General features: G+C 41.3%; 1 protein-coding gene across 1 annotated transcript in view; it reads left to right on the forward strand.

Annotated features, from left to right (window-relative positions):
- Positions 1 to 18,421, forward strand: part of TMED8 (transmembrane p24 trafficking protein family member 8) — a 40,483-nt gene that overhangs the window by 14,032 nt on the left and 8,030 nt on the right. Inside the window, exons 2-5 of the mRNA XM_027569192.1 lie at positions 9,159 to 9,240; positions 14,211 to 14,340; positions 15,699 to 15,825; positions 16,259 to 16,564. Coding sequence (XP_027424993.1) covers positions 9,159 to 9,240; positions 14,211 to 14,340; positions 15,699 to 15,825; positions 16,259 to 16,564 — 645 coding nt within the window. The remainder of the gene's footprint in view (positions 1 to 9,158; positions 9,241 to 14,210; positions 14,341 to 15,698; positions 15,826 to 16,258; positions 16,565 to 18,421) is intronic.

The raw sequence follows: 18,421 nt of genomic DNA on the forward strand, positions 1-18,421 counted from the left end.
TATAATTTAGACTTTATACCCATTGATTAGCAACTCCACATTTTCCTCTCCCTGTAGGCCCTGACAAACATCATTCTACTCTCTGATTTTATGGGTTTGACTATTTTAGATACCTCCATAAGTGGAATTTGCAATATTTGTCCTTCTGTGACTGGCTTATTTCACTTGGCATAACGTTCTCAAGGTTCATCCATGTTACCACATGTTGCAGGATTTCCTTCTCTTAAAAAATATTATAATATTCCATGGTATGTATTTACCACATTTTCTTTATCCATTCATCTGTCAGTGGACAGTTAGGTTGTTATCACACCTTGGCTGTTATGACTAGTGCTACACTGAAATACTGGAGTGCTAATATCTCTTTGAGATACTGATTTAAATTCTTTTGGATTAATACCTGGAAGTGGGATTGGTAGAAGATATGGTAATTTTATTTTTAATTTTTTGAGGAATCTTTATACTGTTTTCCATAGTGGCTACACCATTTTGCATTCTCATGTAGGTGCAAGGGTTCCAATTTCTACACATCCTCTGCAATACTTGTCTGTTGTTGTTGTTTTGATAATAGCCATCCTAATAGTGTAAGATGATATCTCATTTTTGTGGTTTTGATTTGCATTTCCTGATGACTAGTAATGTTGAACATCTTTTTATATACTTGTTGGCCATTTGGATGTCTTCTTTGGAGAAATGTATATCCCAGTCTTAAGCCCATTTTTAAATTGGGTTATTGGATTGTTTTGCTATTGAGTTATGGGAGTTTTAAATTTATTTTGGAAATTAACCTCTTTTCAGATACATGGTTGGCAAATATTTTTTCTCACTTCATAGGTTGTCTTTTCCTCTGTTGATTGTTTCCTTTGCTATGCAGAAGCTTTTCTGTTTGATGTAGTCCCACTTGTCTATTTTTGTTGTTACTTGTGCTTTTGGTGTCATATCCATAAAATCATGAAGCTTTGTTGTGAGACCAATGCCATGAAGCTTTTCCCCTATGTTTTCTTCTAGGAGTTTTATAGTTTAGGTCTCATGTTTTTAATCCATTTTGAGTTTACTTTTGTATGGTGTGAAATAAGGGTCCAATTTCATTCTTTTGCATGTGGATATCCAGTTTTTCCAACACAGTTTGTTGAAGAGACTATCCTTTCCCCATTGTGTATTGTTGGTGCCCTTTTCAAAGATCAGTTGATCATATATGTATAGATAGATTTCTAGACTCTTACTCGGTTTCATTGGTCTATAGGTCTGTCTTTATGCCATACTCTTTTAATTTTTGTAACTTTGTAATATATTTTGAAACCAGGAAGTATGATATCTCCAGTTTTGTAATCTTTCTTTCCTTTTTTTTTTAAATTTTATTTATTTATTTGAGAGAGAGGGAGAGAGAGAGGGTACAAGTAGGGAGAGGGGTGGGGCAGAGAGAGAAGCAGACTCCCTGCTGAGCAGGGAGCCCACATGGAGCTCAATTCCAGGACCCTGAGATCATGACCTGAGCTGAAGGCAGACACTTAACCGATTGAGCCACCCAGGCGCCCCTAATATGGGTGTGAAGCTCCAGTCTATGAACATGGGATGTCATTCCATTTTTTTGTGTCTTCATTAATTTTTTCATCAGTGTTCTATAGTTATGCCATGGTGGGTTTTTTTTTGCGTCTTCTTGCTTTTGCTCATTTAATCCTCTCTACCTGCAATGCCCCTTTTCAATGCCCTTGCCTGTGGCCAAGTCCTACTTTTTCTTTAAGATAGCATAATTGCCATATCTTTCAGGAAAAGTCCTTTGATCACCTTTCTTCCCTAAATTAAATACCCCCTATGTTCCTGTGATATCAAGGGCATAATTCTATTCTAAATAATAACACATTTGTATTACAACTGTCTGTTTATGAGTTTCTCTTCCTCTGTAGATTGAGCTCTTTAAGGGCATAAGTCATATCTAATTTAACTATATTCCCAGGATGGGATATGGTGCTTGGCACGTAGCAGGGACCCAGTAAAGGTCTGTTGAATGTATTAGGCAAAGCCATTAACTCATGGTTCCCTTTTTAAAATTTAATTTAATTACTTTATTTGAGAGAGAGAAAGAACGAGCGTGGGGTGGGAGGGGCGGAGGGAGAATGAGAAGCAGATTCCCCGTTTAAGCAGGATGCCTGATGTGGAGCTCAGTCTCAGGACCCTGGGATCATGACCTGAGCCGAAGGTAGACACTTAACCCACTGAGCCACCCAGGCACCTCTCACGGTTCCCTTTTTGATGTGGTTGCTGTGTATACCTTTTCTCATCAGAAAGAACTGGGACTCCTTAGAGAAATGGCTGGGGCAGAGCATTTATAAGATGAGCTTGGAACTTTTGCTATAAGCAAGACTACTCGGACACAGGAGCCAACTCTAAAGAGCTCCCAATGTCCAAAACTAGGAAAACTTGAAACACATAAAATATGTTAAAAACTGCTTGTTTCTAACAATACTTTACAAAACCTCCAAATCATTTTATGGAGATTGCTATGATTCTAACTTAGTATTCTGACAATGAGGGAAGACTCAATTTTTTATCCTGCCTTTCTTTTGTGAGCAATACTTCAGAGTAACCAAATGGTTGATGGGGAGGAGATTTTTTTTTTAACAGAAGAATTCTAACTCATAAATGTAGAAGGTGCTAGAATTATGAAAATCATTTTCTAGTCTCTAATGAAATGATGGATCTATTTTAGACAGTGATCATGAATGGCTACTAAAGCCATTAAGTGAAATAAGGCTGAAAACATGAACCCACTCACCCATCTTTACGTCACTGAAGTTGTGACAAGCATATATTTTGTGCTTCCTGATGTGATGCATTAGGAACTTCATGTGCCATGTCTGGAGTAGTCCTGTGAGATCAAAACTGAACCTGAACCTAAATCTCTAGGTCAACACCATCCAAAAGAATTTTCTTTGATGATGAAAATGTTTCTGTGCTATCCAGTACCCACTAGCAACCTGTGGCTATTGCGTACTTGAAATGTGGCTAATAAGACCAGGAGGCTGAATTTTAATTTTTATTTAATTTTAATTAATTTAAATTGAGCTACAGGCTAATGGCTTCTGTATTAGCACAGCTCTAGATCTAAGGTCAATTTACAGGTAATTACAGTGAATAGAAGAATCATGAAATCATGAAAATTCAGTCAGCCAAATTCGGAATGTGGGAAAATCTGCAGGTCCTATGACTTTTCATTTCAACAGATTTATTTTATGAAAAACAATGGGGTGAGGAATGATATAGATTAAGAGAACTAAGACACATATAAACTAAATCTAGTGCGTGAACCTTATTTGGATCCTGATTTCAAACAAACTGGCTGTTAGAAAAAAAAATCTGAGATAATTGGAGGCAGTTGAATGTGGATTCCGTATTAAATGATGCTAAGGAATTGCCAGTTTTGCAGGAACGATAATGGTACCATACCTATATTGAAAGTCTTTTTCTTTAGAGATGTGTTCTAAATGAATATAATGATGTCTTCGCTTCGCTTTAAATAATCCACTGTGTGTGTGGTGGTGGGGCAGGAAGGTAAGGGACAAAAGAAACAAGACGTAAAATGTTGTTGAGAAGATAATGAGTACCTGAATCTCTGTTCCACTGTTCTCTCATTTTGTGCGTATTTAAAATTTTCTAAAATAAAGAAGTTTTAACTAACTAGAATTTAAATAAAAATTTGAAAAATAGAGAAGTTTTTACAAAGCAGTAATTAATATACCTAAAATATATAAAGAATGACAAGGGAATAATTTACTCAGAATTCAGAATATGGGGAGATATGATTGGGAAGGGGCATTAGACAGAGGACTTCTAATGTATGAATAATTACCTCATTACTAAGTAGGGATTGGTATTAACATTTTTAGCTTTGTGTCTCCTTTTCATGCCATCTTTTATATGTATGATATATTTTACAATAAAAAGTAGAAAGAAAGCAAGCTTACTGTTAGGACATAAAGAAATATTACAGAATCCAATTGCAGGAAGCACGGACATTATGGGAATTAGAAAGTGGTCAGGTAGATTTTCTGTGTCTCTTTTCCTCTTGGACCCCAAAGTCCCTTGTTTCTACTTCTCTTTCGTGAATGATCATTTCCCTGTCTCTAACAGTTGTCTTCAGTGCCTAGTCATCTGCTTTTAACTTGGCCTGTGAAGGTTTCTCCCAAATGGCAGGTTCCGTCCCTTACCTGAGGCTCTTCACAGTCTGTTTTGGTCTGTGGTACCAACCCCAGATTTTGGGGAAGAGAATTGGACTGACTTTTGGGCAGATGTTCAACCAAAACCAATAAGATGGCTAGCATAGTACACCTTGGTCACAGGGACTGCCCCTTCAAGGCTGTGGACAGGGGAAGTTCTTAAGAAAGGGTTGTAGATCAGGGAAATACAAATCAAAAGCACAGTGAGATACCACCTCACACCAGTCAGAATGGCTAAAATTAACAAGTCTGGAAATGACAGATGTTGGCGAAGATGCAGAGAATGGGGAACCCTCTTACACTGTTGATGGGAATGCGAGCTGGTGCAGCCACTCTGGAAAACAGTGTGGAGATTCCTCAAAAAGTTGAAAATAGAGCTACCCTACGACCCAGCAATTGCACTACTGGGTATTTACCCCAAAGATAACAAATGTAGTGATCCGAAGGGACGTGTGCACCCCAGTGTTTATAGCAGCAATGTCCACAATAGCCAAACTGTGGAAAGAGCCTAGATGTCCATTGACAGATGAATGGATAAAGAAGATGTGATATATATATATATACATATATACACACACACACACACACACACACACACAATGGAATATCATGCAGCCATCAAAAAAAAGAAATCTTGCCATTTGCAAGGACGTGGATGGAACTAGAGAGTATTATGCTAAGCAAAATAAGTCAATCAGAGAAAGACAATTATCATATGATCTCACTGATATGCAGAATTTGAGAAGCAAATTCAGAGGAAGAGAGGAAAAAATGAAACAAGATGAAACCAGAGAGGAAGAAAAGCCATAAGAGATTCTTAATCTCAGGAAACAAACTGAGGGTTGCTGGAGTGGTGGGGGGTGGGAGGGATGGGGTGGCTGGGTGATGGACATTGGGAAGGGTATGTGCTATGGTGAGTGCTGTGAATTGTGTAAGACTGATGAATCACAGACCTGTACCCCTGAAACAAATAATACAGTATATGTTAAAAAAAAAGGGTTGTAGACATCTCTAATATAATATCATCATCTATGATAGGGGAAGATTTGAAACAAACTCCAGCTCTGACAATAGAGACTTGAGGATTGGTTAAAGAAATTTTAGTATAGACTATTGGATAATATACAGTCATTTAAAATTATGTTATAGTACCATTTGTATTGACTCTGAAAAATGAATAATGTTCAATAACATTTCGTGCATGTCCTTTCAGAAATATAAATACAAAATATATATATATGGGGACTTCTGGGTGGCTCAGTCGTTAAGCGTCTGCCTTTGGCTCAGGTCATGATCCCAGGATCCTGGGTTCGAGCCCCGCATCGGGCTCCCTGCTCAGTGAGAAGCCTGCTTCTCCCTCTCCTACTGCCCCTGCTTGTGTTCCCTCTCTCACTATGTCTCTCTCTGTCAAATAAATAAAATCTTGATAAAAAAAAAAAGATATATGTGTGTGTTTGTGTGTGTATAGATTTGAGCCCTAGAATGAGTGGAAACTCTGAAACATTAATGGAATAATTAATGAAAAGCTGTATGTTAAAGAACCTTGAGCTAGTGGGTATTATAGTCCCAACTGGTCAACTCATGTTACAGTATTTTCCAATAGAACCTATGGTCTTCGTGCCCCACACAAAATTAATGACTGGAGATGGGCAAAATATATAAACATATAGATGTATATACATCTCTCTCTCTCTCTCTCTATATATATATACACACACATATGTATATATATGTATATTTATAAAATATAAATATATTTCTGAAAGGATATGCACCAAAATGTTAACAAAGATTATCTTTGGCTAATGGGATTGTGGTTGGTTATATTGTTTTTTGTTTCTTTTTGCTCATTTTTCTACATTGAATAATGGATTATTTGTATATGAAAGTCTGGAAGGGTAAACATAAAATGTTTTCTTATCCGTATTTAATTTGTTCTACAATGAGTAAAGCATGCATTAGTATAATTTTAAAAAGTTAATTTGAAATAAATAATAATAGATATGCAAAGCCCTGCATTAAAGTTAAAAAGTCAATTATTTTCCAAAAATGTTTCAAAAATAGAGTACAGATGAGACTGGGCTTGGAGTTAAGTTTATTTTTATATGCCCTGGAGATCTTGATTGACTTATTTCGCTAACAGGGTAAATCTGCAGTTAAAATCTAGTGCCAAACCAAGAAACCAAGAAACAGTCTCTTAACTATAGAGAACAAACTGATGGTTACCAGAGGGGAGGTGGGTGGGTAGGGGATGAGTTAAATAGGTGATGGGGATTAAGGAGTGTGCTTGTGATGAGCACTGGGTAATTTGTGGAAGTGTTGAATCACTATATTGTACACCTGAAACTAATATTACATTGTATGTTAACTAAAATTTAAGTAAAAACTTAAGAAAAAAGAAAATATAAGGAAACAAACAAAATCTAGTACTCAGAGTATTATATCAAGAAATACTGTGTCCTTGGGGCGCCTGGGTGGCTCAGCCATTAAGCGTCTGCCTTCGGCTCAGGTCATGATCCCAGGGTCCTGGGATTGAGCCCCGCATCAGGCTCCCTGCTCGGCGGGAAGCCTGCTTCTCCCTCTCCCACTCCCTCTGCTTGTGTTCCCTCTCTCGCTGTGTCTCTCTCTGTCAAATAAATAAATAAATCTTAAAAAAAAAAGAAATATTGTGTCCTTATAAAGAGTTTATAGTCTCAGTGTACTCTGCGTGGATTAAAACACATCTGAAGAAGTTGTCCATTTTAGCTCCTTACTTCAAATGGAACGAAGAGGAACAACAAAAGGAGGCCAGAGGGATGTTTGAGAGAACTGGAGATGGTCAGCCTGTGGAGGAACTTGCAGGAAAGTTGATAGCAGGCTGTAAATGCTTGAAAGGATATTGTGGGGAGGGATTAAAGAGCAGAGGTTATTAGGAAGCAGATTCTACTTAGGTGAACATAGGGAAGAACTTTGTATTCTCATTCTCTCTTGGTGAAAGGGCCTCTTCACCAAGTAGCAGAGAATGGGGGAACATCTGACAATTGTCTGAGATTCAGTTCCTTTGTTGGGAGGTGTAAAGAAAGCTTCATCCTCCTGAGTTTCTCCTTCACTCTCACACGATTCCCACTCACAGCACTTCTGACAGCAGGTGTGGGTTTCTCCCCCTCACACCAAGCAATTCTGTGACACCACCTGGGTGTCCTACAATTTAGCTGAATTATGGAGATAGTGTCAGACCCCACCAGTTAAGGGCTTCGTCCCATGAGACTGTCAGCGCCCCCCCCCCCCCCGCCACTTCAGATGCCAGTCTCAAGTAGTAGGTCCCGGGTTACCCACAACTGCTGTCTGACTTGACTATAAGTTGAAGGTTCCCATGACCTCCCCCCTCCTTGGATTTAATGATTTGCTAGAGCAGCTCAGAGAACTCAGGGAAATACTTACATTTACCAGTTTATTAAAGGATATGAGAAAGGATACAGATGAATAGTCAGATGAAAAGACACAGAGGGAAAGGTCTGGGAGGGTCCTAAAGTGCCGGAGCTTCTGTCCCCTCGGAGTTGGGGTACGTCCCCCTCCCAGTATATGGATGTGTTCACCAACCTAGAAGCTCTCCAAACCCTGTACTTTGGGGATTTTTATGGAGGTTTTATCACATCGGTGTCATCAATCATTAACTTCATGTCCAGCCCCACTCCCCTCTCTGGAGAATGGGGGGGTGGGGCTGACAATTCCAAGCCTCTGATCATGGCTTGGTCTTTCTGGTGAGCAGCCCCCATCCAGGAGCCCACCCAGAGTCACCTCTTTGGAACAAAAGACACTTCTATCACCAGAGAAGATCCAAGGGATTTAGGAATTCTGTGTCAGGAACCAGACAGAGTCAAAGAATTAAACATGCTCATAGTGCTCTTTTCACTTAGGAAATCATCAGGATTTTCAGGATTCTGTGCCAGGAACTGGGGGCAGAGACTAATGTATATATTTTCTATTATGTCACAGGAGGAAAATTGGGTGGCATAAGCTCTAAGGTCTTTCTACTTACGAGAGTGTGAGTTGATGAAAAATAATCTTTTCACATATAAAAAAAAGTGAGACTCGATTTAAGTTGGATCACAAATATTTGCCCATCATTTGCACTTTTATGTTGCTACCAAACTCTGACATTTGCAGTGTTTGCGGTTTACTTCATTTAAATTGTATTTTGTACTGAGAAGTGGACTTTGGGCTTCAGTTTCTTGTGGTCTTAACTAGAGGAGGTTAAGCCAGGGCCTGTCTAAATACATTAAACCATATGCTTTTCTGAATGCTCAAGGAAAGGCTATAGCAATAAACCATAAAACTCAGTAGCACCTGAGGGTTAGGAGCATGACTGCCTGGGTTTGAATCCTGTCTCTGTGCCTTAGTGTCTTTACCTGCAAAATGGCAGCCGTAGGCTTGTTGTGAGCTTTGGGAACATGGCCTTTATTATGCGTTTCACCTATATACTCTGTGAAGCTACCTACCAGTTCTCCAATAAGTCACTGGTGAATGAGTGAGTGAAAGAAATTGCAAAAATCCTTTCCCCTAGCTACAGTGACGTGAGCTTATGGAATGTAGAGGCGACACTCCATCCTGTGATGCTGAATTCCAGTGCATTTCATCCTAAATCTCACTCGGCCTTCTATGTTTTGCCTAATTTAACCATATGCTTCCTGAGAAATGTGATTCTTGAATTAGAATGAATTTTGTAGGGGCTTGTTTTGGAAAGGAATGTATTTTTTTCATGAATGGGGTATGCTGGTCTGAGAATACTTGGATGTGAGGACTTGAATAATTAATGCACTGGGCCTCTCAGAAGTGGATGCCCAGAATATTTTTGGAAAGAGAAAGTTGGTTGAAACTGACAGATTGTTTTGTTTTTCAAGATACAAGGTAATTATGATTGTGTTGCCTCTCAAATATTGAATTTTTCTTTCCATGATTTTCTAGAGAATGAAGATCTAGAAAACACCAACGTCACCTCTGCAGTGGCTTCGGCCTCTGATCCAGAACCCTGTTCCTCACCTTACAGGTAGGTACGGGCAGCAACTGGTTGGCTCCTAGACGCTTATCTTCTGAGATAGGAATTGATGAAAGGCGTGGACAGCGACTTTAAGGGGGAGGACAAGTTGGAGTGAAGAGTATAGATGATTTGGTCATTCGTCAGCCCTTAAGTGTGTTTAGGGGCAATGTGAGATCTCTTTCAGGTGATGAAATTTTCTTTACTCTCAGAGAACAAAACTGTAACAAATAGTGTAGTGTCTTCATTTGTCTTCTTCTGAAGCCCAGGTTGAAATGTTAAAACATTAGACATGGATGGATCCCAGGTGGGCTTTGAAGAGAATGTCTGTTTGGTTTTTACCCATAAGATGCACATACACACACACAAACACACTTTTGGAGGGTTTTTTTTTTTAAGTCTAATTTTTAGATTAAACCATTATGATGACCTTCAGATTGTTAGTCTTAATTTCCTGCTCCATCCATTTCATCTGCCTACTGTCATTGATACCACAGTGTATAGCAGAAAGGGAAGAGTTATACTGAGCTCTGGAATAAGTGGAAACGTGAAACATTAATGGAATAATTAACAAAAACCTGTATTTTGGAGTAATAGATAATCATGGAGTTAATAGATATTATAGTCCAACTGATCTTGTGGCACAATATTGTCCAGTAGAACCAGTGTGGTCTCCATGCCTCACACAAAGTTGGTGCCTGGGGGAAGAGAGGAATGTCAAGATATTTAAACAATATGTTATTTCTTTTTAAAAATTTTTTAAAAATTTTATTTTAAATTCTATGCCCAATGTGGGGCTTGACCTCACGACACTGAGATTAAGAGTCGCATGCACTACTGACAGCCAGCGCCAGGTGCCCCCAATCGGTTATTTCTTCAGTAGAACTTCTTTCTTCTTAATATGGAATAAAACTGTTTTCCCCCCAGAATTCAGACGATGGAAAATAGTGATTAATGTAATAATAACATAGTTGGTGATATATAGCCATACTTTATTGAATTTTTCTCCATAATAATGATAATAAAATAGTTAACTTTTTACAGAATATTTCTATTTGCTCAATACCGTACTAGGTGTTAAAATGTATTATATCATGTAATCCTCCTAACAGCCCTACTGAAATAGGTATTTTTTTTTCTTTACGATAAGGAAAACAAAACCGTGAATTGAAAAATTTCCCAAGTTTATAGAGCTTTAGGTTTGTTCTACTCTAAAGCTCGTTCCCAGAAGTCACATTGGAAAGGTTTTGAGTTCCATGCCTAGAGTTACTAGGTTATTTATATAACATTCCTTTTAGAAGACAAGGCCTCCCCAAGGCTTTGATGATTTGAGACAATTCTTGTCCTCGTCAAATCCCAGGAGAGGAGCTCCTTTCCATCTTCCTGCCATCACCCTTTTTCTGTACACGGTGATTTGAAGGATATTTAGGAGATGGCTTTTGGCACAGAACTGATTTTTCCTCCTAAGAGTAAATAAAGTTTTTGAGCGAAGAATGTACAACATTCTTAGAAAAAAGGAGATTTAATGTTAAAGATTTGTTTCTAAAATCTAGTGTGTGAAGAAAGAAATCCAGCCCAGATGACTCCTGAAGTCTAGTGTTTATGTTTTGTATATATTAGAACTGGAAGGGCACAGCTCTCTTTGCCAGTGAGGCTAGCCCAGCCGGCCAGGCTCTCCCCTCCCTTGGGATGCCCTCCCTACCCTGGGTCAGCACACACCAGAGGGCTTACAGTGGGAGTTTTTCCTTTTCGTGGTTTATCACTGGCATCAAGTGATTTGCAACTTGTCTTTCCCAAAACACCCTTTATTGATGCTTCAGAGCGTAAAATGCTAATGTGAATATTAAATTTATGTGGCTGTTGCATGTCCTGTTTAGAATTGTTTTTTAATAAGCAGAACCATATTTGTGCAAAGTAGCATGCACAAAGGCAAAGAATAGCCTTTAGATGTATACACAGTAAGGTCAGGCTAATGATCAGATTCACTGTTGTAGTCTCACATGCCAGTACTCCTCTTTTGCTCCCAAACAAAAATTAACTTACTCATTTGTTTATTCAACAAATATTTGGGGGCCATCTCCTGTTTATTCATTCAACAGTTATTTGTTGAGCACCTGCTTGCTACTTATCTGGCAGTGTTCTAGGCAATGAAGATACCACTAATGAACAAACAGTCCAAGTCCCCGGTCTCATGGAGTTTACATTCTAGTCGGAGGGCAGACAGAAAGCAAGTATACATCATATTTCATAGACTCTTAAGTTGCCATGAACTGTAAGAGGTACTGTTACTTTATGAACTACCAAGAAAGGGAAAATGCCCAAGGTAGAGAGTCTAATAAGAGACACCCCCCGCCCCCACACACACCATGGGGCTAGGATACCAAAAGCCTAAACCTTCAGTAAAAAGTTAAGAAAAAGTCCTTCCAGACAGAAGGATTGCAAGGAACCTTGAATGTCTCCACCTTGGCACTGTGTAAGAGGTGGAAAAAATATCTCCCCTGAGAATATGAACCACGAGTCTGTAGATACCAGTTTGTGGTCTAAATTCACTCTGCCAGTGTGATCTAAACAAAACCCTCACACAGAACTTATTTCAGGTCATCTCAGTTGGAACCCCTCGTGAGTACTGGTAGGAGCAAACGCAGATCTGGAGAAGGACGTCGTGTCAGTCCAGGCCCTAGGCAGTTGTAAGACACTACTAATTTTTAGGACATCTTCCATTTTGTTTGTATTAAAATCTGAAAACAAATCTACATCTTGAAATCAACAAAATATGGTACATAATATGTTGGGCAGTGGTGAGTGCAGTGAAGACGAGTGAACAGGGTAAGGGTGTAAAGACTGATGGGGCTAGGGTGGGGTGAGCCATTTCACCTACCACCCTCTGGGGAGCCTCTCTAGAAGTGACAGCTGAGCACAAGCCTGAAGGTAGGAAGCCCTCAGGTAACTGATGGAAGAATGTTAGGCTGGGGTGACAGCAGGTGCAAAACCCTTGAGTGGGAGAGGGCTTGAGGTGTTTGAGGATTCTCAGAGGTTCAAGAGGCCATTGTGACTGCAGCAGACCAGGCAAGATGACATGACGTCATTCTAGGGGATGAGGGTTCCATGTGACAGGCCTGGAGTAGATGCTGTGCATACTGGGAGCGAGACCCGTCCCTGCCATCAGGCTCATCTTCTAATAGAGGAGACAGATCAGGATAAATAGTGCCAAGAAACACAAGCGGACTGTAATTTCTGGGCCTAAGAGAATAAATAGGCTTACAGCCTAGACTAATTTACATTTTACCCAGGATTACCCGAGCAAATGCATAAAAATCAACAACATCCCACACCTCTGATTTTTATAGTGACTGCCTCTTGTTTGTTCTGAGGGAGGTTGGAGTGACTTGGATAGCCCAAAAGGTGGCTTTATTTTATCTGAAAAAGAGGTAATTTGTAAGCTAGGAGTGATTTTTCTTGTTTATGTTAAAAAAAGAAGAGAGAAAGAAGCTAATAAATACCAAGAGAAGTCTTCTGTTACCGCATGTTGTCTGTAGTACTGTTTTCTTGTCATTTACTCAGTTTTCCTGGGGAAGCAATGCTTGAGAGCAGTGATTCTCAAACCTGTACACAATTCAAAGTTATTGAGGACCCCAAAGAATTTTTTCTGTGGGTTGTATCTATCAATGTTTACTATATTAGAGATTAAAACTGAAAAATTAAAAAATAGTTGTTGATTAATTTAAAAATGAAAATAATTCATGGCATGTTAATGTAAATAATATGTTTTTAATGGAAAACGGACTATTTTCCAAAGCAGAAATAATTTAGTGAGGAGACAGATGTTGTAACTCTCTTTCATGTCTGGCTTCACAAAACAGTCAGATTTTCACATCGGCTTCTGCGTTCATTCTGTTGTGAGATCACATGTCATGTACTGGAAAACTCTAATGTAGACTCTTGAGAAGATGGAAATGAAAAAAGGCGAACATATTTTAGAATTATCATACAAAAGTCTTCAGAGCCCCAGCAGTCCCCACACCATACTCTGGTAACTGCTACTCTAAAGAATCCATGCCACCTGTTGTTGGCAACAGATTTCCAAGAGGCCTGGGGTATGGTGCTACCACCCTGGCTCCTCACTCACTTGTTGGTCTCTCCAGAAGCCAGGGGAAAGGAAAGAGAGCAGCAAGGATTCCCTTGCTTTCTTAAAAGTAACTATATACAATAGAATATTATGCAACCATCAAAAAAATAATGAAATCTTGCCATTTGCAAGGAGGTGGATGGAACTAGAGGGTATTATGCTAAGCAAAATAAGTCAATCAGAGAAAAACAATTATATGATCTCACTGGTATGAGGAATTTGAGAAACAAGACAGAGGATCATAGGGGAAGGGAGGGAAAAATGAAACAAGACGAAACCAGAGAGAAGCAATGAGAGACTCTTAATCTCGGGAAACAAACTGAGGGCTGCTGGAGTGGAGGGGGGTGGGAGGGCTGGGGGTGGCTGGGTGATGGACATTGGGGAGGGTATGTGCTATGGTGAGCGCTGTGAACTGTGTAAGACTGATGACTCACAGACCTGTACATCTGAAACAAATAATACATTATATATTAATTTTAAAAACAGTGACTATTCAAATGCTTGTGTTTTAAGTCATTGGGATAATAGATTAGTGTGCTTAAAAAGGGAAGAAAGCGTTGACCTTTTATTACCCAGTGACCTGGGTGTGGTGTGGAGTGGAGACCCTGAGAGGCTGCTCCCACGGTGACCAGGATGACCGGAGGGGGACTGCTTCGTGAATCAACGTGCACTGTCTTTGTTTTAGTGATGAATTTCTGGCTTAGGCAAGGCCTAAGCGACAGTAGTCCTAAAGGCCAGAGGAAAGCAGAGGTCTAATAGGGAGGTGTCCCTTGAAGGGCGTTCTGTTCCTGTTTCCTTAAGACGACTGTGCCTTTTACAAGAGTCCTTGAATTGACATGCTCTCTTCCTCTGAGAGGCCACAGACGGTGTCTCCGGCGAGTGAGGATGCCCCAGAGGATCTGCGGAAGACAGCCGGTGCCTTGGAGGCGCAGGCCTTGGTGGAACAGGAATTGCTGCCTGCAGACCAGGCCCAGGTCCTCAACAAGGTAAAGAGGACGTTGGCGCCGTCTCTTCGGGAGGAGCAGTTGGTAGTACCAGAGTTTAGATGCATATGGATGGCTTGGAACTAGAAAGCACTGGGGCATCTAAGTTTTAATTATTTGGAGAATGGTCCTATGTGTGTATCGCCCTCAGGGCCCGTCACTGAACTAGCAACTCTTCCAAAAAAATGAAATGTTGGAATGAATGCTCATTCCAATCCGATCAAGTTTCCTTAGAAGTGGTATAGATAGCAGCGGCTATCTATACTCCACAATACTTCATTTACTCCTGAGAACAAACCTGTGAGGCAGGTACCATTATGTTCCCGTTTTAGAGATGAGGAAACTGAAGCGAAGACCCATGAGTGACTTTACTAATGCTGCGCTAATATGTTGCAAACTAAATCCTTTGTTTGGCCTTCTGGAAAAGGAAAGACTCCCTTAAGTGGGTTAGCCAAAGTCTCATTTACCTCATTAAGCAATGCAGGTAAAGAACTGAAGTACTTATTCTCCAGAAAGGGATATTATGAGAATATAGCCTGGGAGTAATTCAAAATTTCTTTCTCATAAATCTCACTGGTGTGCTGTCCCATGTGGGCAGTGAGTGTACATGTCTTGAGTTGCCTGCTGACTGCTTGGAGAAGGAGCAGGAAATTATGGCATGAAAGCAAGAAACAGGAACACTGATCCGAGTGGCCTGACGTGAAATGCACAAGAGATAGGTTGAAGCCTCCTGCCACGGGCTAGCGAGGGCTTTGAGTTTCAAGTGATGCTTGTATTCTCCATGCAGGTTAGATGTCTGCCAGCAAATATACTGTTAAATACATTGAAACAGGTGAAATGGCGATTATATACAGAACACTGTTAGTGGATGTGACAGCCAGTGGCATGGGACAGCCCAGGTGTGTCACAGAAGAGCCAGAGACAGGGGGAGAATATAAGGCAGAGCCTCTGTCTTCAGTGCTCTGGTGACTCGATGGACAGGGCTCAGGAGGTGTCCTGTGAGTGGGAATTGTAGCAGGAGGCTGTGTGGCAGAAGGGGAGTCGGGCTAAACCCTGGAGACAAAGCACTGCCACGAGAGGGGCCACCAGAAGGTGCTGTGCTGGCTGAGGCCAGATCAAGGCGCGGCACAGAAACGCTGTTGGTGCAGAAGTCAGTAGCAAGCGTGGAGGGTGTCCACAGACAAAGATTTTATGAAGAGTCTGGAGTGGGAGAGTGGCAAAAGGGAGGAGGGCACATAGCCAGCAGGCTTTGAGCTGGGAGGGTGGAGGCAATAGGGCAGGGGTGGCCAGTGCCTTCAGGAAGGAGGCGGATTGGAATCTGTGCCTCTAGTAAGCGCTCTAATCAGAGTTCCGTTGTGCAGATGGCCAAGCACCACGTTCCACAAAGGTCCGGGGACATCGTTATGATCCAGTCTGAGCACACAGGAGCTATAGATATCCTCTCAGCTGATTTGGAATCTGCAGATCTCCTGGGGGATCATAGGAAAGGTGAGACCTCTGGGGGTATGGAAGGTGATTTCTTTGTTCCCAATGGATGCTTAAAGAACGGCAGGCTGGGGGCACCTGGGTGGCTCAGTTGGTTGGGTGTCTGCCTTTGGCTCAGGTCATGATCCCGGGGTCCTGGGATGGAGCCCTGTCAGGCTCCCTGCTCAGTAGGCAGCCTGCTTCTCCCTCTGCCTCTGCCCTGCGCCCCCCGGCTTGTGTGCTCTCTCTTTCTCTCTCAAATAAAATCTTAAAAAAAAAAAAAAAAAAAGGCAGGCCGACTGATAGAAGGAAAGTGAGAAGGTGACTTGTGAAAGGCAGTCAAAGAAGCCAGGAAGTCCAAGGAAGGTCTTTGACTGTGACACCCTCCCTAAACCAAATGCCAGGTGTCTTTGCATTTCCTCTTGGTTTCTCAGTAGTGAGCTGCCTGTCCTTTCAGTGTCCCCCCCTCTGATGGCTCCTCCGTGCATCTGGACCTTTGCCAAGATGAAGGAATTCAAAAGCAAGCTGGGCAAAGAGAAGAATAGCCGTCTGGTGGTGAAGCGGGGTGAGGTGGTGACCATCCGGGTACCTACCCATCCAGAGGGGAAGCGTGTTTGCTGGGAGTTTGCGACTGATGACTATGACATTGGCTTTGGAGTTTATTTTGACTGGACCCCTGTAACCAGCACTGACATAACTGTGCAGGTCAGTGATTCCAGTGAAGATGAGGATGAAGACGAGGAAGAGGAGGAAGAGATTGAAGGTAAATTTAATTTTAACATAATTTGCAAATTGCTTTTTCTGGCTCAACCCAATTTCTAGTGACCACTTCCTGTGTTATACCAGTCCTTCTCTTAGAATGCAAGTGAGGGATCCCTTTCAGCATTGTAAGGTTAATTGAGTGATGCAGGCCAAAGTTAGACCCTCAAAGAACATTCTGGTGGGGATGGTATTGGTGCCTTGGTGGAAAGCTTCTTTTGCTTTTTGCTACCTAGCTATTTCCCCAACATCTCCTTGGGGACGGGGATGGGGCGGGCAGGGAAAGGGGTGGGTCAGTGCTGCAGTATATAGATCATGTATAAACCTGAGATTATTTTATATTTCTCTCATAGTTTGAGATATCTACCATTTTTAGTCTGGAACCATACCAGGTGATTACACTTTGTTAACTGTGCTCCCCTCCAAACTGTCATAGTGGGCCGACTGCTGTTTACTTCTTTCTTCATGCCCAGAGCTGTTTTCTTTTTCTTTTTTTTTTAAAGATTTTATTTATTTATTTGACAGAGAGAGAGAGATAGCAAGAGAGGGGAACACAAGCAGGGGGAGTAGGAGAGGGAGAAGCAGGCTTCCCGCTGAGCAGGGAGCCTGATGCGGGGCTCGATCCCAGGACCCTGGGATCATGACCTGAGCTGAAGGCAGTCGCTTAACCCACTGAGCCACCCAGGCGCCCAGAGCTGTTTTCTTTTTAAGGCTCTTTTTTTTTTTTTTAAGAGTTTATTTATTTATTTGAGAGAGAGAGCATGAGCAGGGGGAGCGGCAGAGGGAGAGGGAGAAGCAGCCTCCCTGTTGAACAGGGAGCCCCAGCACAGGGTTTGATCCCAGGACCTGGAGATTATAACCTGAGCTGAAGGCAGACACTCAACTGACTGAGCCACTCAGGCACTCCCAGTTTTTTTTTTAATTAAAAAATTTTTTATTGAGATATAGTTGACATATAACATATTAGTTTGACATGTACAATATAATGATTTAATATTTGTATATATTGCAAAATGTGCCCAGAGCACAGCACACGCCCAGAGTAGTTTTTCTTTTTCTTTTTCTTAAAGATTTTTTTTTAAATTTATTTATTTGACAGAGAGAGACACAGTGAGAGAGGGAACACAAGCAGGGGGAGTGGGAGAGGGAGAGGCAGGCTTCCCACTGAGCGGGGGGCTCGATCCCAGGACCCTGGGATTATGACCTGAGCCGAAGGCAGGCGCTTAACAACTGAGCCACCCAGGCGCCTGCCCAGAGTAGTTTTAGAAGTTGTTTCTATGCTCCATTCCAGTTATTTGCAGTGCCTACTCAGGATGACCCCGAGGCTTTTTTTTGTTTTTGTTTTGTAATATTAAGAGTAGGTTCTAATTAAGTTCCAAGCATCTTGATTTTTCTATATAATCTTAAAATCAGGCCCTTGCTTCTTTGTAGAAGAGCAAGTCTGCAGGGAAATCTTCAGGTATTTAGGCAGGAGAACATCGTCTTAATTTGCTATTCTGCAGGTGGCCAAGTAGAAGTTCTAGGTCACTCTGTATAGCATGTTTGTATTTCCTACCGCTGTTAGCTATTTCTTTTTCCTGCTGAATGAAAAGATGTCAGAATCTTCCCTTTTAAATATCTTTTCTTAGGGTGCCTGGGTGGCTTAATTGGTTAAGTGTCAGACTCCTGATTTCGGCTCAGGTCATGATCTGGGCTCAGGTCACAATCTCGGGGGAGTCTGCTTGGGATTTTTTCCCTCCCTCTCCCTCCCCCTCTGCTCCTCCCCACTGCTCACACTCTCTCCCTCTCTCTTTCAAATAAATAAATAAAATCTTTAAAAAATAAAATAGCGGTGCCTGGGTGGCTCAGTCTACTGGTTAAG

Source organism: Zalophus californianus, chromosome 6 (assembly GCF_009762305.2).
Source record: "Zalophus californianus isolate mZalCal1 chromosome 6, mZalCal1.pri.v2, whole genome shotgun sequence".
Taxonomy (NCBI): domain Eukaryota; kingdom Metazoa; phylum Chordata; class Mammalia; order Carnivora; family Otariidae; genus Zalophus; species Zalophus californianus.